Raw genomic sequence first — 27,470 nt, 5'->3', positions numbered from 1 at the left:
ATTAACGATCTAGCTTGTAGACACATTCAGTCACAAGAAAATGGTACCAGCGTTTGTCACTGTAACTGTTTGAATAGTCAGTAAGCCGCCCCTTACTCAGCTCAAGATCTCTTTGTATCTAGGCATGGGTAAAGAAATAATTTGAATTGGGAAAGGGTGTTCGTGAAGGTGACTGTGTTGTATTACCTCTGTTTGGGTTCTTGAGGGAAAACTGCTAGACCATTGAAAATAAAAATGAATAATGTAATATTTCACAGGAGGAGAGAGGTTTGTTCCATGGTGACTGCTAGGACTGTGTAGACTTCTGCACTGTCATTTTCTCTTTCTGTTTCATAGTAGTGTGGCCTTTTAGAGCTGTCTTGGGGGAAACATCATCACTCTTGATCTGCCACCTTTTGCGAATGCATTAGTGCTGTTTTAAGGGAAGGATAACAGATATCATCTTCCTGGACTTGTGCGAGGCATTTGATGCTGTCCAGCATGACATCCTTGTCTCTAAATTGGAGAGACATGGATTTGACAGATGGACCACTCAGTGGATGAGGGACTGGCTGGGGATGGTTACACTCCAAGAGTTGTGGTCAACAGTGTGATGTACACATGGAGGTCCCTGACAAGTGGTATTCCTCAGGAAGTCAGTACTGGGATTGGCACTGTTCAACATCTTTGTAGGTGACATGAACAGTGGGATTGAGTGCACCTTCAGCAAGTTTGATGACAACATCAAGCTGTGTGGTGAAGTCGACATGCTGGGGAAAAAGGGATGCCACCCAGAGGGAACTTGAGAGGCTGGACAGATGGGCCCATGCAAACTGCATGAAGTTCAGGTTAGGAGGAAAGTGGATTGAGAGCAGCTCTGAGGAGAAGGACTTGGGGGTGCTGATTGATGACAAGCTCAACATGACCTGGCAGTGTGTGCTGGCAGCTCAGGTGGCCAACCATGTCCCGGGCTGCAACAAGAACAGCGTGGCCAGCATGCTGAAGGAGGTGATTCTGCCCTTCTACTCAGCTCTCATGAGACCCCACTGGAGGGTGCTGCATCCCACTCTGGGGTCCCCAGTACAGGAGAGACATGTAGCTATTGGAGCGAGACCAGAGGAAGACCATGGAGATGATTGGGGCCTGGAGCACCTTTCCTATGAAGACAGGCTGGGAGAATTGGGTTTGTTCAGCCTGGAGAAGAGAAGGCTCTGGGGAGACCTACCCGTATTTAAAGGGGGTCCCACAGGAAACATGGAGAGGGACTGTTCACCAGGGAGCTTAGTGACAGATCAAGGGGTGATTGCCTCAACCTGAAAGAGGGCAGGTTTAGATTAGATGTTGGGAAGAAATTCTTTAATATGAGGGTAGTGAAACTGGAACAGGTTGCTCAGAGAGGCTTCCCTGTCCCTGGAAGCATTTAAGGCCAGGTGGGATGAGGCTTTGGGCAACCTGATCTAGTGAAGGAGTCCTGTCATTCGCCCCACCCCCACCCCGCCCCATGGCAGGGGTTTGGAACTAGATGGTCTTTGAGGTCCCTTACAACCCAAACCCATCTATGATAATGGGGAAGTTTAAAAAAATAATTCGTTTTTAAAAGTACTGAAGATAAACAGAAAATACGAAACTTAGTTCCAGATTTCCTCTTGCAGTTTTGCCTTACTAGAAGAGTATGTTTTAATGTTATCATACTTCAAATTGCTTTAATAACTGGACGGTTGGAGTTTACCCAGTAGACCCTAATTGGAGAAATGGATGAGTGGACAGCCTTGCTTTGTACCATCTGTGCTGCGTTTCTAGTAGTGCCCCTGTTAAGTGTTATAAAAAGAACTCCAAGCTCTGTTCTTTGCTGTGTAATCAAAACCTTATGGCAGATGCTTGGCATCTGTGCAGATAGTTCCTAAAAGCTGCCACGTACATAAACACCAGCTTCAACGATAAATGATGATGATAATGCAGAACCCATTTAAATCAAACAAACAAAACTTCCAAACCAAACCCCACCAAAGCTACAAACATGAAGGGTTTAAATGCCAGAATACACAGAGAAATACAGAATACCAGGCTGGTTATGTAGTTAAAATTACTGAAGAAGACTCCCCTCTTAAGAAGTTAGCAGGCTTCATCTGCTTCCTCCCCACACCCTAATCTAGCCATTTCAGGAAGGAGAGTAAGTGATGTTAGCCTCCTCAGCTGTTTATGTAATGTTAGCTACATAGAATCATGGCCTGGTCTGGGTTGGAAGGGACCCCAAGGATCATAGAGCTCCAACCCCCCTGCCACAGGCAGGGACACCAACCTCCAGGCCTGGTGCTACACAAGGTTGCCCAGGGCCCATCCAGCCTGGCCTTGAACACCCCCAGGGACGGGGCATCCACCACCTCTGGGCAGCCCCTTTCAGCACCTAACCACATTCTCTGTAAAGAACTTCCTCTTAAGATCCAATACCTAAACCTTCCCTCCTTTAGCTGGAATCCATTCCACCTTGTTCTGCTGTTACCTACCCTTTCAGAAAGTTGATTCCCCTCCTCTTTATATGCTCCCAGTCTTCTCAGTGCATATGTTTAGGTACTTATGCAGTATTTACAGGAAACACGCCGGCAAGAATCATGGAATGGTTTGTGTTGGAGGGGACTTTCTGAGGTCAGTAGTCCAACTCCCTTACAATGGGCAGGGAGATCCATAACTAGATGAGGCTGTTCAAAGCTCTGTCCAGCTTGACCTCATATGTTTCCAGGGACTGGGCATCTACCACCTCTCAAGGCAACCTGTTCCAGTGTTCAACCACCCTTACAGTAAAATATTTCTTATGTATGGTCTGAATCTACCCTCTTTTTGTTTAAAACCATTACCCCATGGCCTATGGCTACAGGCCTTGGTAAAGTCTCTCTCTGTCTTTCTTAGAGCCCCCTTTATATATTGAAAGGTCGCAATAATGTCTCCTCGGAGCCTTCTCCAGGCTGCACAACCCCAACTCTCTCAGCCTTTCCTCATGGAAGAGGTGTTCCTTCCCTCTGATAATTTTCATGGCCTTCCTCTGGACCTGCTCTGACAGGTCCACATTTGTCTTGCAGAGGGCTACAGAGCTGGACACAGTGTTCCAGTTGTGATCTCAACAGAGTGGAATAGAGGGGCAGAATCATCTCCCTCAACTTGCAGGCGATTGGGAAGTGGTGGCAAACATACACTTAAAGAGCAGAGGAGGGTACAACAGTGTGATGATAGTTAACCTAATTGACTATAGGTAATCTAGGTAATTGGGAAAGCAGATGAGATGACTTACCCAGAGTGGTTAACTTTGGCACGCTTAAGCCAGTTGCATAACTGAAGATGTGAACTAATGTAGTTGTTGTCACATTTCCTTGATAAAAGCAATAGCCCCTTTTGGGCTGGAGCAGTGGAGTTACGATGTTTGTAGAGTATTCCTTTTATTTTTGAGTTCACAGTTTAAAACATACTAGTCAATTTCTGTTATCCAAGGTCAATAGTTTTATGCTACTTTTAAGTAGTGTTTGTAACTGTGATTCTTGATGTTCTTACAATGTGAAAAATAAGGGTACCTTATTGTAACAGATGGGGAATATACTTGGCTTTGTCCTTGCATTTGTTTCAGGTGCTCTGGTGTCTGCTGCATTGCTGAAATTTTGACTAACCCGTCTGTCTTAGTCTACAGGCAAAATGAACCTTTATTATAAATAGTGTTGCATATAGTTTGCTATTTTTAATTCAGATGCTGCTCTTCTGAGAGCTTTGGAGAGATGGTGAGAATTCTCATATTTGCATATAAGAAAGCAAGTGATGCCATGATAGTCTGAAGACTTTGGGGGAGTTAGATTCCAGTTGGATTCACCAGACTGAAACCAGTATAAGTTTCAGTTTAACTTCAGAATTCTGATAAGTAAATTTAAAATTTATAATGCTCTGGGATCTGCTTACCAAATTTGAAAATGTTTGGAGTAAGGGTCTTGAAATCCTGAACTTCTGCATGTACACCTTAAAGTTATGGCTGGAACGTAACAATTAGAGCGCATCTTGTCATGGTATTTTCCTCTGCTCTTCTGCAACAGATCTTCAAGACAGGCCTGCCTCTTCGTATGCAGAGGGAGCAAGACCAAAAGAGAACTCATTAAGCACTTTGAGGCTGAATGCATCCATGAACCGCCAGTTGCCTTCTGATCATCAGCCATCTCTTTTCAGCAGAGACTCTAACATGAGCTTCTCAAGATCCAACTATTCTTCAAGACAAAGGAGAAATGAATCAGACTCTCCCCAGAGGAGTGTGCAGCCAACATTTTCTCTTACTGCTATTAGAGATGAAACTCCTTCCTCAAGTGGTTCTGAAAGGGTTTTGTCTTCTCAGAGGTCATTGAATGAACCCTCGGCAGACAGTGAAGGGAGGCGCACAACCAGACAGCTGTTGTCTCGTTTGGCATCTAGTATGTCATCTACATTCTTCTCTCGAAGGTCTAGCCAAGACTCATTGCATGCAAGATCATTAGGCTCTGAAGAGTCAACAGTGGTCCCAAGAGTCCAGGCTTCTACTCTGTCAAACAGTAATGGAGGTGCAACTCCAGAAGTTCCAGGACTTCAGACATCTGAAGCTTCTCAGGGATTTAGTTTTCTTAGGCGAAGATGGGGTTTATCAGGAGTTTCACAGAATCATAACTCTGATTCAGATGGAGAAAGTTACAGACCAGACTCTGAAAGTAGGAGCACAGGTTCCTGGCTATCATCATCTTTGAGGAACAGATGCACACCCCTCTTTTCCAGAAGAAGAAGAGAAGGAAGAGATGAATCTGCAAGGATCTCTACCTCTGATACAACTGCTAGATCACAACATGTCTTCAGAAGAAGAGAGCCAGGTGAGGAGACATCTCTTGAAGCATCAGATAGTCCTTCTCGGGCTTCTGTTAGCAGACCACCAACACCTGCAGTATCTGGTATTCCTACAGCTACTGCCTCCTCACCAGATTCAACCCACACTAGGAGAAGTGCTGGAATTCTGCCTGGTTCTCTCTTTCGCTTTGCAGTGCCTCCAACACTGGGAAGCAGTCTGTCTGACAATCTTATGATAACTGTAGATATTATTCCCTCTGGCTGGAATCAGTCTGATGGACAAGAAAGTAGCAAGTCTAAAATAACACCTTCAAGAGATCCAGAAAGACTCCAGAAAATTAAAGAGAGGTAAATGAGTATGTTCTTTTGAGATAATAAAATGTACCTGGCTTCAAGAGGGTTTTCTGTAACCATGACATTAAAAAGACAATTTCCCTCAGAGAAGATGACAACTCAGTTCTCTGTCACCTGCCTTCTTGCTTTTGTCTGTAGAGCACCTTGTTCTAATCCTTGTAGGTTTGAGAACAGTGTGATGAATAGAATTGTCTTTGTAAGTCTTAGATAAGATGTGTCACAGCTTTTATTGACATCTGTTCCTATTCAGCCTGCTTTTAGAAGATTCTGAAGATGAAGAGGGAGACTTGTGCAGAATCTGTCAGATGCCCTCTACCAGTCCTGACAACCTTTTAATAGAGCCATGCAAATGCACTGGAAGTCTGCAGTATGTTCACCAGGAGTGTATGAAAAAATGGCTCCAGTCCAAGATCAATTCAGGTAAAGCCAACCTTAAACCAAGGTAGACTTCCAGTTAGACTGGGAGGCTTGTCAGTAGGATTACACTTATTAAGTTGTTTTATTTTAAAAAACCCAGACACTTGGGGATAAACAACAGCGTGGTGCTTACAGGCTTACTGTGTGTCTGTCCAGCTTCTCATGTGAGTAGTTCCCAGAACTGTATTTTTCATTCAGAGAACTACGTTTTTGGGATTGTCTTCTGAGATCTTGCACAAAATACAACATTGTAGAAGCGTAGCTTTAGGGATACTCTCCTGCTTTGGGTGAGTTTGTTTCCCACCCTTCCTCCTACATGTGGTTCTAGGTTTTTAAGAATTTTGTAGCAAGGCTGAGTGTAGTAGAGTGATAGGAATTAAAAAATACAAAAATGTTTTTCTGTTGTAACTATACTTAAATACTTCTTAAAAGACATTAAGTCCTGTTCAGGGCAGTTAAAATTGCTTGTACAAATGTTTTTGCAAGAACTTAGATATTGATTAATCAATTTATATGTAGTATATTTTAGACTTAAAAATAGGTGGCTTGGTACAATACATGAAGATCATGGAATACTTTTTACCAAAGGACAGAGTTGCTATCTGTTTACTTTTCTACTCGGTATCAGAGGACCTGCATCACAGTAGGAATGAATTAGAAGCCTCAGCTAAGACATAAATCCACCATAAAGTTGCTTTGTTCGTTTTGTTGCTTATGGAGCAGCTTGTTTTAAACCTGTTAGTTTAAGACAAAATGTTAACTCTGGAAATATATCTAAACTATTCCATTTTATTTATTACTACTTTTGTGTGTATTTGGATTATATTATAGAATTCAAACAGCCCAAGCAGTGACTTAACGCCATAGTTTAAGTCAGAGGCCCATTGTGTCCAGAATGATGATAAAGTCAGAATACGTGGAGCTGGATAGAGAATAAATATTCAATAGCATTTAAATTCTGGCAGTAACATATAATCAGTACATTTCAGTTAGAGGCTTTTTTTCTTCTAACCTTGCTCTGCAGAGTAAAGACAACAATTAGTTATGGTTGTATGCTAGTATAATTGTGTCCTGTGTTACAGATCATTGCAACCTGACTTACTTTCCACCTGCCCCTCCCCAACAGGTTCTACTTTGGAAGCAGTAACAACTTGTGAACTGTGCAAGGAGAAGTTGCATCTCAATCTGGAAGACTTTGACATTCATGAACTCTATAGGGCCCATGCAAATGAACAAGTTAGTATATTTTGCCTAATTGGTAAGTGTTAGCTTAGTGTTTTAGAGAAGGAAAATGCACCTCCTTTTCAGGAGGACTCTCATGCACATAAAGCAATGTCATCATGGAACAGATTTTTCTCCTCAGTATTCAGGCAAACTCTTGTCTTCCTGCTGTGCTTCCTATTGCCAAGCTTTCAGTAAGTGTACCACATCTCTTACCCTTCTCTTGGTTGCAGATCTGTCACCTAGCTTTGCAGACCGCCGTCTCTGCCACATAGATGCAGAGGGAATGCTGGTATGAATAGATGGAATTTCATGGTGTCATAAGCTCTGCTTGGTTTTAGCTGGCTTTTTTATCACAGTTAAGCAGTTGTTTTAAGCGTACTGTTAAAAATTTAAATTGTTTTGTAAGAGTGGTAGAAACTAACCTCTCTTCCAACACCTTTCTGCAGATCCTTAAGTCCTTTCCTACATGAAAAATAATCATATTCCCATTAGCAGAATCACAGAATGCTTTGGGTTAGGAGTAACCTTGTAGATAATCTAGACCCAACGCCACTGCCATGGGTAGGAACGCCCTTCACTAGCACAGGGTGCCCAAAGCCCCATCCAACCTGTCCTTGAATACTGCCAGGACACTAGGGGCAGCCACAGCTTCTCTGGGCACCCTGTGCCAGGAAGAGTTTCTTCCTAACATCATCTGAATCTACCCTCTTCTTAGTTTAAACCCGTTACCCCTAGTCCTATCATTACATTCCCTGGTAAAGAGGCACTCTCCGTCTTTACTGCAGGCCCTTGTTAGGTACTGGAAGGCTGCAATAAGGTCTCTGTACAGCCTTCTCTTCTCCAGGCTCCCTCAACCAGCTCTCATAGGAGAGGTGGTCCAGTCCTCTCACCATCTTCATGGCCCTCCTCTGGACTTGCTCTTAACAGCTCCATGTGTGCCCCCAGAACTGGACATAGTACTCCAGGTGGGGGTCTCATGAGAACAGAGTAGAGGGGCAGAATCCCTTCCCTTGACCTGTTGGGCATGCTGGTTTTGATGGAGCCCAGGTCATGGTTGTCTTTCATGGCTGCAAGTGCTCATTGTTGGCTCACGTTGAGCTTTTTGTGAATCAGTGCCCCTAAGTCCTCCTCCTTAGGGCTGCTCTCAGTCTGTTCTCCTCCCAGCCCGTAGCTGTGCTTGGGATTGCCTGCCCTGTTTGTGTGACTTTGCACTTGGCCTTGATGAACTCGATATGGGTTGCGTGGGCCTGCCTTTCAGGCCCGTCCGGGTCCCTCTGGATGGCACCCCTTCCCTCCAGCATGTTGACCGCACCACACAGTTTGGTGTCGGCAGCAAACTTGCTGAGGGTCTGATCAATCCATGTCAGTACTGTCCACGTTGCCAATAAAGATGTTAAATACTACCAGTCCCAGGAGAGACCCCTGAGGAACACCACTCGTCCATGTGGATGTCAAGCTGTTGTCCAGAACTCTTTGGGCAAGACTGTCCAGCCAATTCATTATCCACAAAATGGTCCATCCATCACATCCATTTCTGTCCAGTTTAGACACAAGGATGTTGTACGGGAGAGTGTCAGATGCTTTGCATGAGGCCAGGTAGGTGATGTCTTCCCAGTGATACAACCCTGTCATAGAAGGCCACCAGATTTGTCAGGCACTGTTTGTCCTTGGTCAAGCCATGCTGGCTGTCACCCAAGCACATCCTTATTTTCCACGTGCCTTGAGCATAGTTGCCAGGAGGATCTGCTCCTTGATCTTGCCAGGCACAGAGGTGAGATTGACCTGTCTGTAGTTTCTGGGGCCTTGCTGGTTGCCCTTTTTAAAAATGGGGGCTGTTTCCCCTTTTCCAGTTGAACTGGCACTGCCACGACTTCTCAAATATGATGGAGAGTGGCTGAGCCACTTCACCTGCCAGTTCCCTCATGAGCTGTGGATGCATCGTCAGGTCCCATGGGCTTGTGCACCTTCAGGCTTTTCAGGTATCCTGGAACCTCGTCTTCTCCTGCAATGGGCAGTCCTTCCTTCTCCCAATCTGGCCTTTGCCTTCTGTGGCTGGGGAAGTACCACAGGAGCTCTCGCTGCTGACAGCTGAGGCAAGAACTACATTGAGCACCTCAGCCTTCTCTCTATCCTGGGCAGCCAGGTTTCCTGTATCGTTCTAGAAGGGGCCCGCATTTTCCCTCATCTCCCTTTTATCACTGGCCTACCCATAGAAGCTTTTCTTCTTATCCTTGACGTCCCTGGCCAGATGTAATTCTGTCAGAGCTTTCCCTTGCCTACTGTTATTGCTGACCGCTCAGACAGTTTCTCTGTGTTCTGCTTAGGCTGCCTGTCCCTGCTTCTACCCTCTGTAGATCTCCTTTTTGGGTTGGGTTTGCCCAGGAGCTCCTTGTCCATCCATGCAGGCTGCTGGGTGTCACTGCATGACTGTGTATTGCGATGCATCGCTCCTGAGCTTGGAGGAGGTGATCCTTGAATAGTAACGAGCTTTCCTGGGCCCTTCTTCCCTCCAGGTCTTTACCCCATGGTACTCTGCCAGGCAGGCCCCTGAAGAGGCCAGAGTCCGCTCTGCTGAAGCCCAGGGCAGTGAGCTTGCTGTGAGCCCTCCTTGCTGACCTTGAACTCCACTGTGTCATGGTCACTGCAGCCAAGGCTGCCCTTGAACTTCACATTCCCCACCAGCCCCTCTGTTGGTGAGAACAAGGTCCAGTGTGGCACCTTTCCTCGTTGCCTCCTCTGTCGCTTGGAAGAGGAATTTATCATCAGTGCATTCCAGGAAACTCCTGGACTGTCTGTGGCCTGCTGTGTGTCCCTCCAGTAGGTACTGGCTGGGGTGATTGATGTCCCCCCTGAGGACCAGGGCATGTGAATGTGAGGCTACTCCTGTGTGTGTGTAGAGGGTCTCCCTGGTCCTGCCGCCTGTGGCAGACCCTCACCGCACTGTCCCTGTGCTCCACTTACTCCTGACCCATAAGCTCTTAGATCCTCGCCCATCCCCAGGCAGAGCTCCCTGCAGTCCAGCTGGTCAGTGACACCTCATCTTCCCTGCATGTAGTTGCCAACAAGCCTGTATACACATCTAAATGCTCCACTCATAGGAGCCATCCCACCCCATCTCAGTGATGCCAATAAGGTCACAGCCCTGTAGGCATGAGTTTGTGTTCCCTGTTATATAAAATACATTATTGTAGAGCTACTGGATTGTGTAGTAGTTAAAAATGAATAAAAGAAAGCTGGTGTTATTTTAATTAAATTTATCCTAAGGGTTTTCTTATTCTCTAGGTTGTATTCTAGGAATATAGAAAGATTAATGAAATTTGCCTACCTCAGAAGTCAAAAGGAAATACACAGAGACACCAGTTTACTGGCTAAATATTAACCTCTAATTTTAATACCCTAGAACTCTTAGTTCCTTTCACTTGAGCCTGGCTTGACTCTCTTGATAGCACTCCCAACTTACGCTTTGGCACTACCGATTGTTGTGTACTGTCAGTGTACTTTGAGAGAAAAAAGAGCCTTGAAACTTTTCCCTAATGAATAGGCTCTAAGTCATCGGTTCAACAGTAGCATTTATAAAGTTTCTTTTTACCTAAGCAGGCAAAATAATTTCCCAAAATATTTATATCATCATGAAGTTCTTTTAATATTTCCCTTTATCTCTGTAAAGCGTTGGAACCACTGAGAAGAAACCAGCAAAGCTTGTTGGTTTTTATTTTCTCTACTGGTATAGTACTCTGATTTTCGGATTTCCTCCTGTAAGCTAATAATGCTGACTGAGATTTTACTTACAAACTTCTTTTCTATTTATCTTCAAGGATAACATGTTGGGTCTGGGGTGGGTGGAGAGAACCAGAAGTATAAATAATTTTTTTAATTATTATTTTTATTTAGTATTACATTTCCCTAATGGTTTTGGAACAACTAGAGATTAAGTATGCTTCCAGTAAAATGTAATTCTTGTTCTAGTTCTTGAATTGTGTATGCAGACACATTACTGACATTCTGAATGTTTCTTTTGATCTTCTTTAAGGCAGACTATGAATTTATCAGCTCTGGTCTCTACCTTGTAGTGTTGTTACACTTATGTGAGCAGCGCTTTTCTGATATGCTGGGAACAGCAAGTGAGGCCAGCACGCGTGTCAGAGTAAGTATGCAGTGACCTATACACCCAAGAAGCATGTCTGTTTAATAAATCTAGGTCTAAAATGGTCAATGCAGTAGTGCCATCTTTGATTTGAAACTGAAGGAACCGCTGTGCTGCAAAATCATTTTTATCAGGGTTCTTGTTAATTCATTGCTTTGCATGGATGTTGTCATTGTTACTGTGAAAAACTGGAAGGTGAATCTCCCTCTGTACAAAACATGCAGTTGAGAATGTTGGACTATCTTACTTGATGAATTTTTCTCATTGTATCAGTCTACATTGCAGAGGTCTAGAGCTTGCAGTACTTGTCCCCTGGATTGTGCCTAAATATGTACTTGGACATAACATGCTGGAACTGACTAGCTATAGTATGATTTTTCTGGATTTAGTCAAAACTCTTATTAGTTGTATGCATCTGGATTCTTGTCGCTTAAACGTCTTGGCTTTAGAAATGCAGCAAGTAGACATTTTGCTAGGAAGAACATGATGCAAAGTTATTACTGCACAGTGAGTGATTAAGCTTATCCAGTGCTTCTTGGAATGTTTGCCAGCTGGTACTAGGCCTGTGGGGTGGATGCAGTACTGTGCTCTAATCACTTAATGTATTACAACAGCGGTCGTCTTTTCTGAACACATCTGATGTCGAGCTTGTATTCCATGATCCACAAATAAAATGCCCACTTTGCTCTGCAAGAAGCATAGAGACGTAAAAGACACGTAATCTAATAGTAGCCAGCACCTCGTGTAGGTTACTTGCTCGAGTGTATTGCAGAAGTCAAGCCCTTGCACTGTTTTTCCATTGGAGGTGGCGTTACACAGTTGTGTGACGCCGCGTCTTGCACCAGTAAGAGCACAGAGCACAGACCCGAGCTGTGGAAACCAGTGTTAGTGTCCTGGTTCATTTTATGTGCTGTGTCTCAGCATCTGGACTTTCAGTAACACGGTGATGTAGATTGGCACTGACCAAAAAAAGCCCACTTGGCTGAGACTTTCAGACTTACCTAATGAACCTGTATTCCTAGCCAATGTGGCTTTGGGTTTTGATACCACATTCTTCTAACATTAATCAGCCACCATTGCCCAATAGTAATCCTGCTCTTAAACTTTTTATTTAATGCTAAAGTCTTAAGTCTACTTACGCAACTTTCATTAACCTCAGTCAGAGGGTTCTCTTGCCATATTAATGAAGTAAATTAATAACTAATGCAGTCCTTGGAGATTATTTTTTTCTGCATTACAAGTTCTAGAAGTGGTTTTCATAAAACTGGCACTTGTTTATGTGTGCAACTTTGAAAATTGATGTGTTTTACAGACTGTAGAATGTGAAGATGATGCCACTAACTGCTACCAGAAACATTTGACATAGCATGGAAGCTGAAATAATTGTGCAGTAGCAACTTGAAGTCTAACACGTGGGGATTTAAATTAAATTTTGCATTCATTATTTATAAGTTGTGCAAATGCGTTAGGGTAACTGACATCTGGGATGAAGCTTTGGGATAGAAAAAGTGAAGTTTGCTAACTTGCAAATTTCTGCAGATAACTTTGCAACTTTTAAACTACTTTCTCTCTTGCCTTGTTTCTAGTTTATTAACCTTGCAAGAACTCTTCAGGCACATATGGAAGATATTGAAAGTAGGTGGTTCCCCTTTTCCCCTCCCTTCCCATTAGACCAACTTAAATGAGCACCAATCCTCCTCGCCAAGATTCGTAATACCAAACCTAATAACCAGAAATTTTACTTCACCCAGCAGTACTATTTCTAGTTATCAGTAGAACTGGTTTTAATTCTTCATGATTAATTTCCCATCAGCATAATGTTGTTCTGATGACAGAAGTGTTTCCTGCAAGTGAAAACAAGATGCCTTACTAGTAACAGTTGGTTGTTGTAATTCTAGTAGTACATATTTGTGGAATTGGTGGTGACCTTCAGGTTGTTGCCTTTTACATGAGTTGTAGCAGTAAACTTAAAACTGAATTTCACTGCATCTAAATTACCATACTTTGCTTGCCATTTCCTGTTTTCTCCTTTCTTTTTTTGCTATCCACACACAGTTTCTGGCTGTGTGTATTCCTTGATCAGACCTATCCACTTCAGGAATGAAATTTAACAGTTGTCAGTTTTGGCAAAGGACTAGCCTACTATTCACCGAACAGTTTCTTTAGCGTGCTTAAATTCAAAACTATATGCTGACTTCTGATAAACGTATCCTGAACCTAAGGATTGTTTCTGGGCATCATGAGTAGGCAGTAGAAAGGTAGTTGATCTACCTTTCCCCCCACACACCCCCTTTTTCTTTTCTCTTTCTCCCCCTACAGTATGCATGTTAACGTCTGTCAACATTCAAAGTATAGGATATATATAGAGCATGATAAGGAATGAAGCGGGTGTGTAAGCTTTAGGTCAAGGGGCAGATGATGATTTCTGCATTCAGAGCAGACAAAGGTGGACTTCGGAGTTCAGAATTCTCCTTTCTAGAATAACAAAACTAATGAGTGCAATTTTACACAGTACTTGAATCTACATTTGATTCAAGCTTTATCTGACTTGCAGGTGAAGAATACTGAATTTTATGTTTATTATTGATGCTACTTCAGTTACGTTTTTAAAAACTGGAGAGGTGAGGAGACAGACATTGCTTCTTTCTTCACTTGAGTGTAGCTACTTAACTGCAGAGTTTGCATAAAAGGACAGACAAAATTCCTGTTACGGACAAGCAAACACTTTACAAGCCTATTGTAGGTATCTGCACTGACTTAGAAATATCAATAATAATGTAAATTCACCATGCAACAACAAAATCCTACGCATACGTGGGCTTTATGTTCATTTTACATATGCTGAAAGAATGGGGATGGAGAGAGGACCTACTTCCCAGTAGGCCTGACTTAATTGTATTAAGCAACATACGTACACACACGTGTGTGTATATATATAAAAGTTAAGAATCCTTCTGTTTCCTATGTAGTTTAGTATCCAAATTGTTATTTAAGATTTCTTTCCTTCATGTTGGGTGCTGCTGTCTTGGATTGAATATGTGCTCCTCTGACTACTGTTGAAAGTAGCCACTGTAAAAACTATGTAAAAGTTGAATCTCTGGTGTAATTTAAGTTTTCTTCCTTTTATTTTGAGGAAGAAGAGCAGGAGGACGCTGCATTTTGTAATGTTGAGTTTTGATTTGAAAGTACTATGCTTTTCAGACATGAGATGCATTTAAAAATTAAGCTATGGGCATGTATGACAATCTGTGACTTAATATAAAAATTGCCTGTATTTCCACTACTCATCTTGAAGTGCCTGAATTTCACAGATTGTTGTCATGCCTTTTGATTTTATACTCTGTTGTTCCAACAGCCTCTGAGGATGATTCTGAAGACTGATGCAAGACTTTAACACTGCAAGAGACAAATGGAACTGCTGCAGAAATGCTGAACTGGCAAGAACAACATCAACGTGCATTTGGTTTTTTCCTCCTCTTGGTAAAAAGCGCATTGAATATTACTGTAGTTTTTGAAGTGTTTGAGTTATAAAGCAACTGCTGCACAGTGGAACTCAGTGGACTTGAGAACTACTCAGCATGTGCAAGGATTAGATACACAAAAAGCAACTTGCCTTTTTAAGTGATGGGGGTGATGTGCTTTGTTTTGGAAGACATCAGATTTTGAATATTTAAGGAAGCTGTTTCTCCCTTTATCTTTCCTTCTTACTGTAGTCAGATTTCTGGGTTTGTCTATCAAGTTTTGCTCCTCTACTTGGCACTAAGTGGTTATAGTGGGTTTCAGGGTGAGGGTGGGCAGGGAGGGTGGGGATGTCCATGTACTTAAATAGGTTTTGTTTGGGTTTTTTAAATGCCTCTGTTGTTGCATCATGTAATAACTGATTGCTTCCAGTGTTAATGAATGAACAGGAGGTTGAGCAAGATACTATAGAGATTGTTTAAGTTTTGGTTTATGTTGAAGATTATTTAACTCAAAAAGCAATAAGAACTTGCAGTGGATTTCTAATACTTAGTGGTGGCTTTTCTTAATTATTATTTAAATGTACTGATTTGGGAATTGGAGATTACATTTGACATTATGTGGCTCTTCCATTATGGAATATTGCAGGTGTAAACTCTTGCATTTCAGCATTCCTGACAGATATGCAACTTGATAAAGACCTAAGTTTGTTTAGTTTAATCAGACTTTTTTAGATCCCACCATCACTGTTCAAAGCACTGGTTATCAATGTGTTTTCTAGTGTTGTCACTTCTTTATAAATAAAGACAATAGAGGTATGCATCTCTACTGGTACTGTCCATTTTATTCAGACATGGATATCTACCAGAACTTACACTTGAAAACATAGAAAGCTATGGTCTGTGGTATATCTTTACTAATGTTTGTAAATTCTTATGCAGATATTTAAGACTGTTTCTGACCATTTTGGATTTAAATGCTTTATATGAATGGTGGTACAATAAAATGTCATATGTGTATTGGAATTGTATTTGCTATAAATATTTGTTAGCTTTTTTAATTACAGTAAAATGTATTTGCAAATAGTGCAGTATGTTGGAATACCTTGAGTTTAGTTTGTTGTTAAGAGTGTGTAAAACTAACTTGTGTAGAAGAAAGGATGTGCCTTAACAGCTGAAATGAACTCACATGATTTAAGAGCTAACTTTGCTAGCATTACATGAGACGGCCTGTCATCTGTAAGACCTGAAAGAAAATGGGACGCTAACGAAGTAGCGCATGATGTGCTCATTCTGGTAACCTTAGGCAGTGGGGAGTCAGTGCCAACACTCACAACTGTCATTCCAGCAATTAACTGAAAATTCAAGTGAAGGTCCTGGCAGATACGAAAATGTTCCTAACTAATTTCTAAAGATGGTGAATTCAGGTTTATAATACAAAGTAAATGTTTACTCCTGAGTTAGTTGGTATAGCTTAATAAAATATCATACAGTGAAGCAGATAGTATTTTGTAAGTACTCAATGCATGTTGCAAACTCTGATGGCCTAATAAATTGATGACTTGGGATTTTTTGCTGTCCTTGTAACACATAGCATTTCATGTAGGTGAGCAATTTCAGTAGTTGCAGTTCCACATACAAATTCAGTTCAATTGCAACATCACCTTGTTGTCCTGCAGCCTTGTTCACCTCCTGTGCAAATGGAGTGATGTGGTGGAATCAGATGACCAGAGGGTCTTAATGCACCAATTGGGAAGAATGCTGCTGCCAGCCCCAGCTGCCTCCCCTGACAAGAGCTCTGCTTTACACCATAGAATCATAGAATGGTCTGGGTTGGAAGGGACCCCAAGGATCATAGAGCTCCAACCCCCCTGCCACAGGCAGGGACACCAACCTCCAGGCCTGGATCTACACAAGGCTGCCCAGGGCCCCATCCAACCTGGCCCTGAACACCCCCAGGGACGGGGAATCCACTACCTCTCTGGGCAGCCTGTTCCAGCACCTCACCACTCTTTCTGTAAAAAACTTCCCCCTAATATCTAATCTAAACCTTCCCTCCTTTAGCTTTAGTCCATTCCCCCTTGTCCTGCCATTACCTGCTCTTTTAAAAAGTTGAATCCCCTCCTGCCTATAAGCTCCCTTCAGGTACTGGAAGGCTGCAATGAGGTTCCCCCGCAGCCTTCTCTTCTCCAGGCTGAACAAGCCCAGTTCCCTCAGCCTCTCTTTGTAGGGCAGGTGCTCCAGCCCTCTAATCATCCTTGTGGCCCTCCTCTGAACCCTCTCCAACAGTTCCACATCCTTCTTGTATTGGGGGCCCCAGCTCTGGACACAGGACTCCAGATGGGGCCTCACGAGGGCAGAGTAGAGAGGGACAATCACCTCCCTGTCCCTGCTGGCCACTCCTCTCCTGATGGAGCCCAGGATACCATTGGCCCTACGAGCTGCAAGAGCCACTGCTGGTTCATGTCAAGCTTCTCATCCACCACAATCCCCAAGTCCTTCTCAGCAGCGCTACTCTCAAGAAGCTCTTCTCCCAGTCTGTATCTGTGTCTGGGATTCTTCCGGCCCAAGTGCAACACCTGACACTTGGCAGTGTTGAACCTCATTAGGTTCCCCCGGGCCCATCTTTCAAGCCTGTCAAGATCCCTCTGGATGGCTTCCTTTCCTTCTGGGGTGTCGACCACACCACTCAGCTTGGTGTCATCCGCAAACTTGCTGAGGGTGCACTCAATTCCATCATCCATGTCATTGATAAAGACGTTAAAGAGCACCGGTCCCAAGACAGACCCCTGGGGGACAGCGCTTGTCACCGGCCTCCACCTGGATACCACAGACACCTCTCAGCACTCCCTCCCTCCCCTGCTGTAGAAGGATAGAGGCTGGGAACATCCAGGAATAATTGTCTTTCATACACTGGTGCTGCAAGATTTCTGTCTGTGGGATCATGTGGGCCCTTGAGCATCCATTCAGGCCAGCATAAAGCATGTGTGTGTTGCTGTAAATGTCTGTGCAAGCCTGCATTTTAACTCTGTCACTGTGGTGTCATGCCTGTGCCAGGTTCTCTGCCTGTGGCAAGTTCTGTCCCTGTGTTAGGAGACATACAGAGTGGCCACAGCTTGTCGTTGGTTCTAGCAGTTCCCAGCTGTGCCGTATCTGCAGTGGGCTCAGATGTCCCTAATGAGGCCTGTGATGACAGATACAGGTGTGGATGGCATCATGCTGATGGGAACAACTTGCAGAGTTGACTGCATCATCGCGTGGGGGCAGTTAAGAGCTGCAGGCTTAGTAGGGCCCAAAGATGTTAGTTGCTCAATGCCATTCTGAGTCCTGAGGGCTATGTCTCTCCCCTCTCTGATGTCCTTGGCACCCTTGGTGGCAATCCCTGCAAGCACCCATCCTGGGGTTCCGCAGCTGCTCCTGTGCTGGCAGTGAGGGGGACACAATGTTTTTCCATGTCACAATTCTGACTTGTGCAACTGTGTCTGTACTACTTTATTTGTTTGCCAATCTCACCTGCCAGGTTGCTTGCACTGCAATGGGCTGGATTGTTACAAATGTTCTTGCATATTACCAGACTCCTCCCAGACCTGCCCATGGTTCTGGCTCTTCTGCTGTTCTTTCATTAGCAGGAAGTGAGTTCAGGCTTGATAGGACTATCCCTGGGCAAGTGTCTTGTATAGAGGAGATTTAGAAAGATGCTAGAACAGCAAAGGATGAGCAGCGAAAGCTTTCAGTGAGCTTAATGAGCTCAGGAGAACAGGAAAGTAAGGTAAGGGAGTGGGAAGGCCGCTGGACTAGATGATGTAGGTCCCTTTCAACTGAACCATTCATGTCGGGTGGGTTAGGTTGAATTTTATGCGCTCCTTGTTTGGCAAATGAAGGGGGAGGGTGTCACAGTGTGTGCTTGATAGCTATGTGGTTTAGCTGCTATGATACAAAAGCCTTCAGACCTCTAGTAAAGGATGCAGCGGCAGACTTTGTAGTTATTTTTTGCATATCTCTAACCATGTGTGTCTGGAATAGGTCGCTGAGTTGAAAATGGAATTAGGAAACCGCAATACTTCTCTGTTGTGGAAAATTACATGCAGTCTTGCGTTTTTCTGCAGTCTGAGCACTTGAATTGTTCTTTGACCTTAGTGTCTGCAGCGTTGTTCTGGTGGGGAGCTCCCTGTGCTCCAACTTGAGCCCATCGCCCCTTGTCCTGTCCCCACAGACACTGAGAAGAGGCTGCCCATGTCCCCCCATGTCCCACCCTTCAGATATTGATAACCATTGATCAGAAACCCTCTCAGGCTTCTCAAGGCTGAACAGCCCCAGCTCCCTCAGCCTTTCCTCACAGGGGAGATGCTCCAGGCCCTTCATCATCTCTGTGTCCCTCCTCTGGACTCTCTCCAGGAGATCCCTGTCCTTTCAATCCCAGGGAGCCCAGAACTGGACACAAAACTCCAGGTGGGGCCTGACCAGGGCAGAGCAGAGGGGGAGGATCCCTTCCTTTGACGTGCTGGCAATACTCGTTTTGATGCACCCCAGGATCCCATCGGCCTCCAGGGCACACTGCTGGCTCATGGAAAACCTGTTGCCCACCAGGACCACCCGGTCCGTCTCAGCAGAGCTCCTCTCCAATAGGTCATCCCCAGCCTGTACCAATAGATTGAGTTATTCCTTCCCAGGGGCAAGAACTGGCTGGTGTGAGCTCAGGTTCCCCAATGTGAGTTGACCAGACATGTCCGAGCATCAGTTTAACTTAGAATTGCCTGGAGGATCACGCCCTGTCCTCGTGTGTTTAATTACTTCTATCTGGGTCAGGGTTTGCGCCCCTCGGTCTGACAGTCCGGCGGGGCTTGTCCCGCCCGCGGCTCCTGGCGAAGAACAGGAGGCGGTGCCGCCATCCCCAGCTCCCGACCGAAGCAGCAGGCAGGCGCCTCAGCTAAGGAGCCTCGTCTCCCGCAGACGCTGCAGAGAGGGCGGTGGGGGCGAGGGCCGGTCGCGGGGACGGCAGGGCCAAGGCGGAAGAGCGAAGAAGAGAGAGCGCGGGGCGACGGAGGTGGGGACGGGGCAAGCTCGGAGTGCCGCAGGGGCAGCTCGGGGCCAGAGCATGGCTGCGGCGCATGCGCGGAGTTCAGTACTGGTCAGCGGATGCCCAAACGTGCAGAGCTGAGCACGAGACGCCAGAGGAGTTTCTCTATCGCCCTTTGTTGAATGACACGGGCAGCTTTGGTCCTGCGCATGCGCAATATCAGGCCGAAAACCTGCTCTCTGCCAGCACCTGGCTCGCCCAGGTCCCGGCATCCGCCGCGGAGCTCGCCGAATTCGCCTCGGTTCTCGCCGCCGGTCCCGGCTGCGTGCCGGGCGCTCCCTCCCGGCTCGGCGCTCCCTCCCGGTGAGGCTCCGGTTCCGCCGCCCGTCGCGGGGTCGGCCGGGGCCGGGCGGTCGGCGGGTCGCGGCGCGAGTGGTCGCGGCGGGCCGGGGGTCGGTGCGGGGCGCGCGGGCGGCGAGGCGCCGCGCCTTCCACCCCCCCCCAGCCGCGGCCGGCCTTCTGCCGGCGCCGGTCCGTGCCGGGACGTGTCTCCGCGGCGTCCGGCGGGGTGTCTGGGCCGGGAGGGGGGGCTCCGCGCCGCGCGGGCAGTGCGCGGAGGGGGTCGCGGCGGGGGCTCGGGGGTGCGGCCGGGCCAGAGCTCCCGTTCCCCGAGCAGCCGGCACGGGAGACACGGGGCACCGAAGGGGCCGGCGGGGCGGGGCGCGACTGGACTCTTCCGGTCAGTCTGAGCGTGTCCGGGCCGCGGGGCTGGCAGGTTTGGGGGGATTTGGGGGTTTGCGTGGGTCTGTGTCTCTCTCTAGTTGCGGCTTGTGGGTTTTCTGTCTCGCGGGGCTGTTTTGGCAGAGGAGGGCTTAGGGCTTCTCTTGTGGCTGCTGTGGCGTTCAGTGGTTATCGGGGGTTCTTGTGGTGTCTGGGGTTTCCGGGTTTGCTGGTTTCTTCGGCTCGGTGGTTATTTTGCTCTGGTCTTTTGTTGGTTTTCTGGTTTGGGTTTCTTTTGTGGTTTTAATTGGGTTTTTGGGGGTTCCGTGGCTCGCAGGGTTTCTATAATTTTTTATGGTAAATGAAAATGGAGCACAGGTTCTGCTCTGCCTTTTGTTTCCTCGTCAGCAAACGTGTGCAACCTCAGCTACTGTAAGAGACGGGCCCTGGCAAGTAGGTCTTGCACTCGGGTGTCTCTGTTGGGAATGGTTACGCTGGTCTCGGCTCTGCTGGGGAGGAGGAGCTGGTCTGGACTTGTGCTTTGCCCTTGCAGATGCCGTCCTGGAGAAGGCCGTGCGCAAGCGCGTTCTGAAGCCGTTGAAGGGCCCCACTGAAGCCCCATCGAGAGAGTTTCACGCCGCAGATGACTCTTGGAAAGAGCTACAGGAAAACCTGCAGCTGGTGCGGCAGAGGAATGCTCAGGAGCCGGGCGTGCTTGTTCCACAGCCAGACGTCGAACAGATTTGAGTCAAGTTGGTGGCCGTGCAGAAAATGCATTGACCGGAAAAGCGAGTCCTGCTGCTGCTGAGGGTCTGCAGACGGGTTTAGGGGCTCTGGAGAATACGTCAGGTACGGTGCTTCACGTGGCTCGAGTTCTCCGATACTCCTCCAGACCTTGCCTTTAGTCTTAAGTTTCCAAAAAGCCTTTTGTTGGTGTCCCTTACATATCAAAGGGATAGATTTCTGGGCTTCATATAACAGTTTGTCTGTTAGACCCTAATGCGTGATCCAGAGCTGACACCATCCTGCCATTCCCAGACAGGCTCTCAGTTCATGTACTGCCCGAGGCTCTGGAATACCACAAATTGCCTGTTTTCGGTCTGTCCCCAGCCTTTGTTGCCCTTGTGAAATGTCCAAGCCCATTGGAGACATTACTGTTTGGCTTGCTACTTGAGCTTTCTTCTTGGATACCTTGTACCCATTAAGTCCCCAAAAGTTTAAGAGTTGGGTGGTTACCCATCCAGAACCTGTTGTCCTTCTTGTGAGTCTTGGTCCTTCCCAGCCCTCCACTGACCCCTGCCCTTTCTTACTACTCCTCTGATTTTTTTTTTTTTTTTCCCCTTGCCTGTACTTCTCTATTCTACTGTCCTGCTCCCTTTTCTTCTCTCCCTTTCTCTTTCTTCATCTCCCTCTCCCTTTTCTTTTTCTCTCTGTGCTTTTTTCCTGCTTTCTCTTCCTCCTTTTTTCGTCTTCCATCTCTGTCCTGCAGGCCACTGCAGTTACTTTCCTTTTCCATCTCTTTGTTGTGATCTGCACCTGTCTTGTTTTCTCCAACAATTTCTCTAGCCTGTTGTCTGGTGTTCTTTTTTTTTTTTTTCATTCTATATCTCACTGTCCCAGGCAGCAAGCTGGCCCTTGAATATGCTTTATTCTCCATAAATGCAGGTGCTGTTGGCAGCAGTTCATGAAACGAGGGGCATCTCCAGCAGATCCTGCAGAAGACAGAGTTGCTGCCTGAGGAGAGCACACCTCAAAGTGTGCATCGTCAGATTTGCGCTCGCTAGAGAGTATGGGACGAAGCTGGCATTGGCGTCCTGTCCAGCCAGTGTCAGGTGACACCCACTTTGCTGCGCACTGGTTACAGGAGGATCTAGAGTAATACAGATGTACTTCTCAGCGAAGGCAGCGAAGCAACACTTTCCTTTCAAACGGTGAGGCTGGTAAGGAAAGCGCAGTTTGTCTCTGACTGTCTCTATTCCCTTTGTCTCAGGGAGGCTGAATGAAAATGATGACTTCTTGACTGTGTTGTCACACCTACTCACCCAGTGTGACATGCTGGAGCTGGAGACTGAAGTTGAGTACGTGGTGGAATCGATGGATCTGTGTTTTCTGCATGGAGAAGGTAACCTGTCATTCGTTTATTTTTCTCAAAATGAAGCAAAGGACTAGGGAAGGTGGGTTCTTCTTCACAGCGCAGATTTTGATGACATTGTTGGAGTAGAAATCCATCCAAGGGTGGTCCTAAAGTTGGCAACATCAGTAGCATAACAAGAGAGTCTCATGGTTCCACTGTAAAGTGGAAGTACAGAAAGCTGTTCAGCTTGCAGAGTGCAGGCCTGTGTGACCTGGGAATCTACTGATGGACTCTGCCTTATGAGGTGAGATATTTTCGATCGAGCAGGGGGAGTCATCGTGACTTAACAATGTGGTAGCTACACTTGTGATGGGCTCCTGCAGTTTTATCAGCTCTCGGACCCCGGAAGGCCTTCATCCTCCCTCCGTCTCTAGGATGAAAAGGCAAAAAATGCCATATTGTGAGGATGATTGAGTACAATTTTCTGCCGCTCCATAAATAACTTTGATACTTAGTATATGTTAGGAGTGCTTGTGGGAGCTTCAGCCTCTTCTCGAAGCAGTCCCGTCTGTCTAAAGCGCGTGCTTTTAAAAACATCTGTGTGTTACATACATTAGGAACTAAAACTGCAGCTTGATTTTCCTCCTCTAGGGCTGATTTTTCATAATTGCTTCACCCCGGTAACAGAAACGGATAGGCCCTGTTTCGTCAGGGTCAGTCCTGACCTGGTTTAAATGCTGCTGCAAAGCTTCAGTGTTTCAGTTTGCAAGCTGTAAAAATACTTTGTTAAAGATAAGAGTGCTTCTTGGAACTTAAGTGGTAGAACCGCCTTCTCAATGGTAGCTTTTGCTGGCTTGCTTTTGTGCAATGTACATCTTTGCCATTGTGATTTAGCGTGCCTGATTGGTTTAGCATACAGACATTGGCACCCGCTGAGTTGATAAACAGGTCTTTCTCACTGTGCCATTTTTCCACTTCCTTTAATTGTATCTTTTTCAGTCTGTAACCACAGTTAATGTCTTTTTTTTTTAAAAAAAGCACACTACAGCAGCTTGCTTTGTTCATGTGTTCAAAAGATGTTTGTGGTTGCTTTTCCCCCAGTTGTTGCTTGGTTTTTTTTCCTCTTTAAATGCTTTCTGAAAGGTAGAACTGCATTTCCTTGTAGGGTGCACTTAGACTTTTTCCACGTTATCGGAGTTGTAAGAACATGTCAGTTTCAACACAGAAAAAAGGTCCAGCTTTTGCCACGAGGCTTTTGCCATTAGGGTTTAGCCTAATGTTGCCGAGGAAGCTTTCTTTCTGCTTCCCTCTAAGCCTTACTGTAAAAAAGAAAAAAAGCTGTCATGGGAAAGCCGGTTAAATCGGGCTCGGACCCCAGATTGTCACCGGTTTAATGCAATGAAAGCGTCCTGACTGGACTGAAGCACCCTAAAACACTTTGCGTGCTGCAGCATAAGAATGCAGATGGCTTATCACGCAGTAACTTGGGGATCAGCACCGTTTGCTGCCACTGGCAGAGGCTTTTTTCTTATTCCTTCTGACTGACACGGCCATAGGAGGTGCCTGTTTTGTGGCAGTAGTGCAGCAGCACCATCTCTCGACCCTGCTGCCTCAGACATTGCTTAGCCTCACTGCATTTTGTTTCCTGGTTTTGCTCGGCAGGACAAGTCCTGTTTGGCTGTAATTGCAGGGTTAGAGTGTAATATGAGGAAAGGAGGGTGTTGGCTTAGGAATTTCTGTTCCGCTTGCCACAGTTTTGCCACCAGTATTGCAGTTGGCGAGGTGGCTGTCGGGCGTGGGAATCGCGGGGGTGAGTCTCAGTGTGGGGACAGGTTTGTTGCTGACGCTTCAGCTGTTGGGGTTTTTGAGTTGCTGATGTGTGTTTTCTCATTCTACAGAACCACCTTCATGTTGCGTTCCAGGGAGTGTACTGTGGATGTACAGGAAAGATCTTTCCTGGTGAGACTGTCTATAAGCACCGAAGATGTTCGCCAGCTCTGCGCTGAGAAGTTCGAGGTGGACAAGCCGGCAGAGTGCAGCCCGTTTCTTGTTGTCGACGACACCTGGCAGCAGCTGACGGAGCATACCTGCCCTCGGGAAATGAAGGCTGAGTTGCACAGCTGTCCCCAACCCCAGGTCTTCCACTTTGTCTACAAATGTGTTAACAGAGATCTGTGTGGTGCCATTTGTCACAATGATGACTCCACGTTTTAAAAGCAGCAGCTCGTCGTTGGATTTCTGTTCCTCTTGTTAACGGCTGAAAACATCTTTGTTGGCTGGCATTCCTTAGGAGCCGAGACTGGTCTTAAACCAGGATTGCCCAGTAAAAATCCCTTAGCCACATCAGGCATAGCTTAGAAAACCCCATGTAAATCGTGCCCAGGGCCGGTTATGCAGACTATTCCACCAGCGTGTTTGAGCGAACAGCCACAAGACTCTGCTGCAGCATATCATATCGTGGCCCTCGGCAGGTTGTCTGCTGTGGTGTGCAAATGTCTTATTCTTTTTGCACCTGGCCTCTAGCCACATGTCATTTTGATTTATATATGTGTATGCTAGACAAGCATTGCAGTAAACTGGCTGGTGTTAGCTTGGGTTCGACTTGTCCCATTCAGGGCATCAGTTAACTCAGAATTACCTGGATGATTGATTGCATTCTTTCCTGTTTTTTTTTTTGTTTTGTTTTGTTTTTAATTACAGAAAATTGTGGGGGTTTATTATAGACATCTTGCAGCAGTTGCAGGTAGGCTGTCAGGGTCGTCTTCTAAAAATATTTTTTCAGCTGTAAAGAATTCAGTAATTATGCATGTGATTTTAACATTCAATATACAAGAATAAGTCTCTTTCGGGTTTTGGCGTATTGCATTTAAGGTCTCTATGGTTTCTCCTCTTTTCCTGTTACAGGTGAGTTCTTGGGAGCTTGTGGTACCTGTAAGAAGGTCGTAGTATTGGCGCTGGTGATTTCATTGCCTTTATCTGAACTGGATGTACTGTTACCTGGGTTAGTGTTTCTATCCATTGGTTTAGACAGCCTTGTGGGTAGGAAGAGGAAGTTGAAAGAAAAGGATGTAGAGAAGGGGCAGAGAAAGAACGCAGAGAACCGAGTTTAGGATTAAAATGTGTTAGTCTGTCTGCTGGTGCAGGCTCCTCTCAGAAAATGAGCCAAGGAGGTTGGTAAGGTGTTTGTAGTTTTACTGATTTTTTTTTTTTTTTCCTGGTTTTTGTGGCTATAGGGGTTGGGTGGGTTGGTTTTTTTACAGGCTCTGGGATTTGTGGGGTTAGTGTGGGCTTGTGAGGTTTTTCTGTTGGTTTGTTTTTTTTAACTGGGGTTCTAAGGGGGGGTTTTGGTTCTCTGCCTTTTGAAGGCTTTGGGGTTCTGTGGGTTGCGGGTTTGGGGGAGGGCTAGGGGCTTCTGTGGTGTTTTGAGTTCCCGCAGCTTTTTCTTGTGGGGTCTGGGGTTTGTGTGTGTCTTTAATGGGGGTTTGTGGCTTCTTTGGTTTTTGGGCTTTGTAGGGGTTTCTAGTTTGTGGGAATTCTTTGGGTATTTTGGTTTGGTTTTTCTTAGGCTGAGAGGCTTTAGGAGGAAAGCCTGTTCTGAGCGTGGTGTTCTCCTTGTAACAGAAGCAGGGTCTCACTGTGGCATGCCAGCTGTCGTGGCTAACAAGGGAGCTTTTTTGTTTTGTGTTGTTATAAATATTACAAGAGTTCCACTTTGTAAAATGCTTTTGTGATGAGTTCAGGCTACGTCTTGCATCCATTGAAAGCAGTATTTACTGGGGCTGAGTCTTCCTGTTTGGAGCTGAGGAAGGAAGTATGGATTGAATAACAATGTATTGGTTTTTGACCTGCAGATGGGGGAAGAAAGTGAGGAAAGACTAACAGAAGAGCAGATTGAGTCACTTCTCCAGGCAGTCACCAGTCTTCTTCCAGGGGATCCAGAAGAACAGCCAAGAGACTTGGCAATGTTGGCTGAAGACGAAGGTGACCAAACCTTGGAGGCATCTCAGCCCAAAGCTGGCAACGGTTTCGACAGAGGAGAATCGGCTAACAATTTTCTGGGTTATACTTGGCAGCAGTTTACTGTTGTATTGGACATTGTTGTAAAATGCCTTAGAATTTTTATTATTCAGAGGTGATGAGGGAACCAGTTGTTTCCAAGAAAGCGTGGCCAAGGCCACTGTTGTTGTGGCATCTTTCCATCGATGGGGCTGGCAGCAGCTGAGTCAGGGCGGTTGGCTCTTTTTGGGGGACTATGGGGTCTTTACAGGGTCTCTTTTTGGTGGGGTCTAGGGCTTTTGGGGGGGGTTCTCTAAGGGGGGGGGTGTGGGGTTCTTTGAGGGGATCTTTATGGGGTCTCATTTTGGGGGGGATGTGAGGGGCTTGGGGGCGTCTTTAAGGAGTCTCAGGTTTTTTGGGGGGTGGTTAGGGTTCTTTATGGGGTCTGTTTGGGGGGTCTGGGTTTTTTGGGGGGGGCTCTTTGGGGAGTTGGGGGGCCCTAAGGGCCTTTTTAGGGGATCGTGGGGGGGCTCTTTGGGGGGGGGGGGTGTCTCTGAGGGGTTCTGGGGGGGTCTCTCTAGGGTCTATTTTTGGGGTGTTGGGGGTTCCTTCGGGGGTCTTCTAGGGGGTCAGGGGCCAGGGTGGGGTTCGAGGGCTCTCAGAGGGGTCGCAGTAGGGTTGGGAGGGGGGTTGAATTCGCTGGAGGAGATGGGGGGTTGTTAATGAGCGCAGGTCAGCGGCAGACGGGTAATTAGTGGGGCAGGGGGAGCCGAAAAGGGCCGAGCAGAGGCGGAGAGATACGAGCAGAGGCGGAGAGATACGAGCAGAGGCGGAGAGATACGAGCACTGGCGGAGAGATACGAGCACTGGCGGAAAGGCCCGAGCACTGGCGGAAAGGCCCGAGCGGGGATTCGAACACGGGGGTCCTCGGTGCTGCCGCCTTGCGGACACGCAGCGGTACTGCGCCCGGGTGGCGCAGCGCACGGAAGCCGCCGCGTTCTGCTGCCTCCGTGCACACTCGCCGCGTTCCTGCGCGGGTGCGCGCAGAGCCCGCTGCGTGCGGACTGCGGCCGGGCGGCGCAGCGCGAGCGGCAGGGCGCTTTAACGAGGGACGCCGCCATTGCGGGGCGGCCGCTCCCTCCCGGTGAGGGGGGGGGTTCCGCCGCCCGTCGCGGGGTCGGCCGGGGCACTGTCAGGTCCGGGGAACCCCCGAAGGCGATGGGACTCCCTCGGGGGGGCAGATTTTGGGAG

General features: G+C 46.5%; 1 protein-coding gene and 1 long non-coding RNA gene across 7 annotated transcripts in view; both read left to right on the top strand.

Moving 5' to 3' along the window:
* Positions 1-14,733, top strand: part of MARCHF7 (membrane associated ring-CH-type finger 7) — a gene marked incomplete at its 3' end in the record, with an annotated part of 29,639 nt that extends 14,906 nt beyond the window's left edge. For 2 of the 3 annotated variants that reach the window (XM_084264482.1, XM_084264484.1), the window contains 5 exons: positions 4,047-5,163; positions 5,420-5,589; positions 6,713-6,822; positions 10,841-10,954; positions 12,541-12,639. In XM_084264482.1, coding sequence (XP_084120608.1) covers positions 4,047-5,163; positions 5,420-5,589; positions 6,713-6,822; positions 10,841-10,954; positions 12,541-12,639 — 1,610 coding nt within the window. Of the gene's footprint in view, positions 1-4,046; positions 5,164-5,419; positions 5,590-6,712; positions 6,823-10,840; positions 10,955-12,540; positions 12,640-14,309 lie in introns of those variants that run through there. The other variant, XM_084264483.1, reaches the window with a different exon arrangement.
* A 4,924-nt stretch (positions 14,734-19,657) lies between these two features.
* Positions 19,658-26,400, top strand: LOC311192366. 4 transcript variants are annotated; one of them, XR_014617339.1, is made up of 7 exons: positions 19,658-19,792; positions 20,703-20,998; positions 22,140-22,271; positions 24,122-24,359; positions 24,924-24,966; positions 25,128-25,224; positions 26,075-26,400. It is a non-coding gene; the product is annotated as an uncharacterized lncRNA (long non-coding RNA). The 4 variants fall into 4 exon arrangements; XR_014617341.1 differs by having other exon boundaries at positions 21,815-22,271; XR_014617342.1 differs by lacking the exon at positions 19,658-19,792 and adding an exon at positions 20,186-20,204 and having other exon boundaries at positions 21,815-22,271.
* The last annotated feature ends 1,070 nt before the right edge of the window (positions 26,401-27,470 follow it).

Source organism: Gallinula chloropus, assembly GCF_964237585.1.
Source record: "Gallinula chloropus genome assembly, chromosome: 5".
Classification (NCBI taxonomy): Eukaryota; Metazoa; Chordata; class Aves; order Gruiformes; family Rallidae; genus Gallinula; species Gallinula chloropus.
The sequence above is the reverse complement of the archived record's forward strand: the minus strand, read 5'-3'. Positions and strand labels throughout refer to the sequence as shown.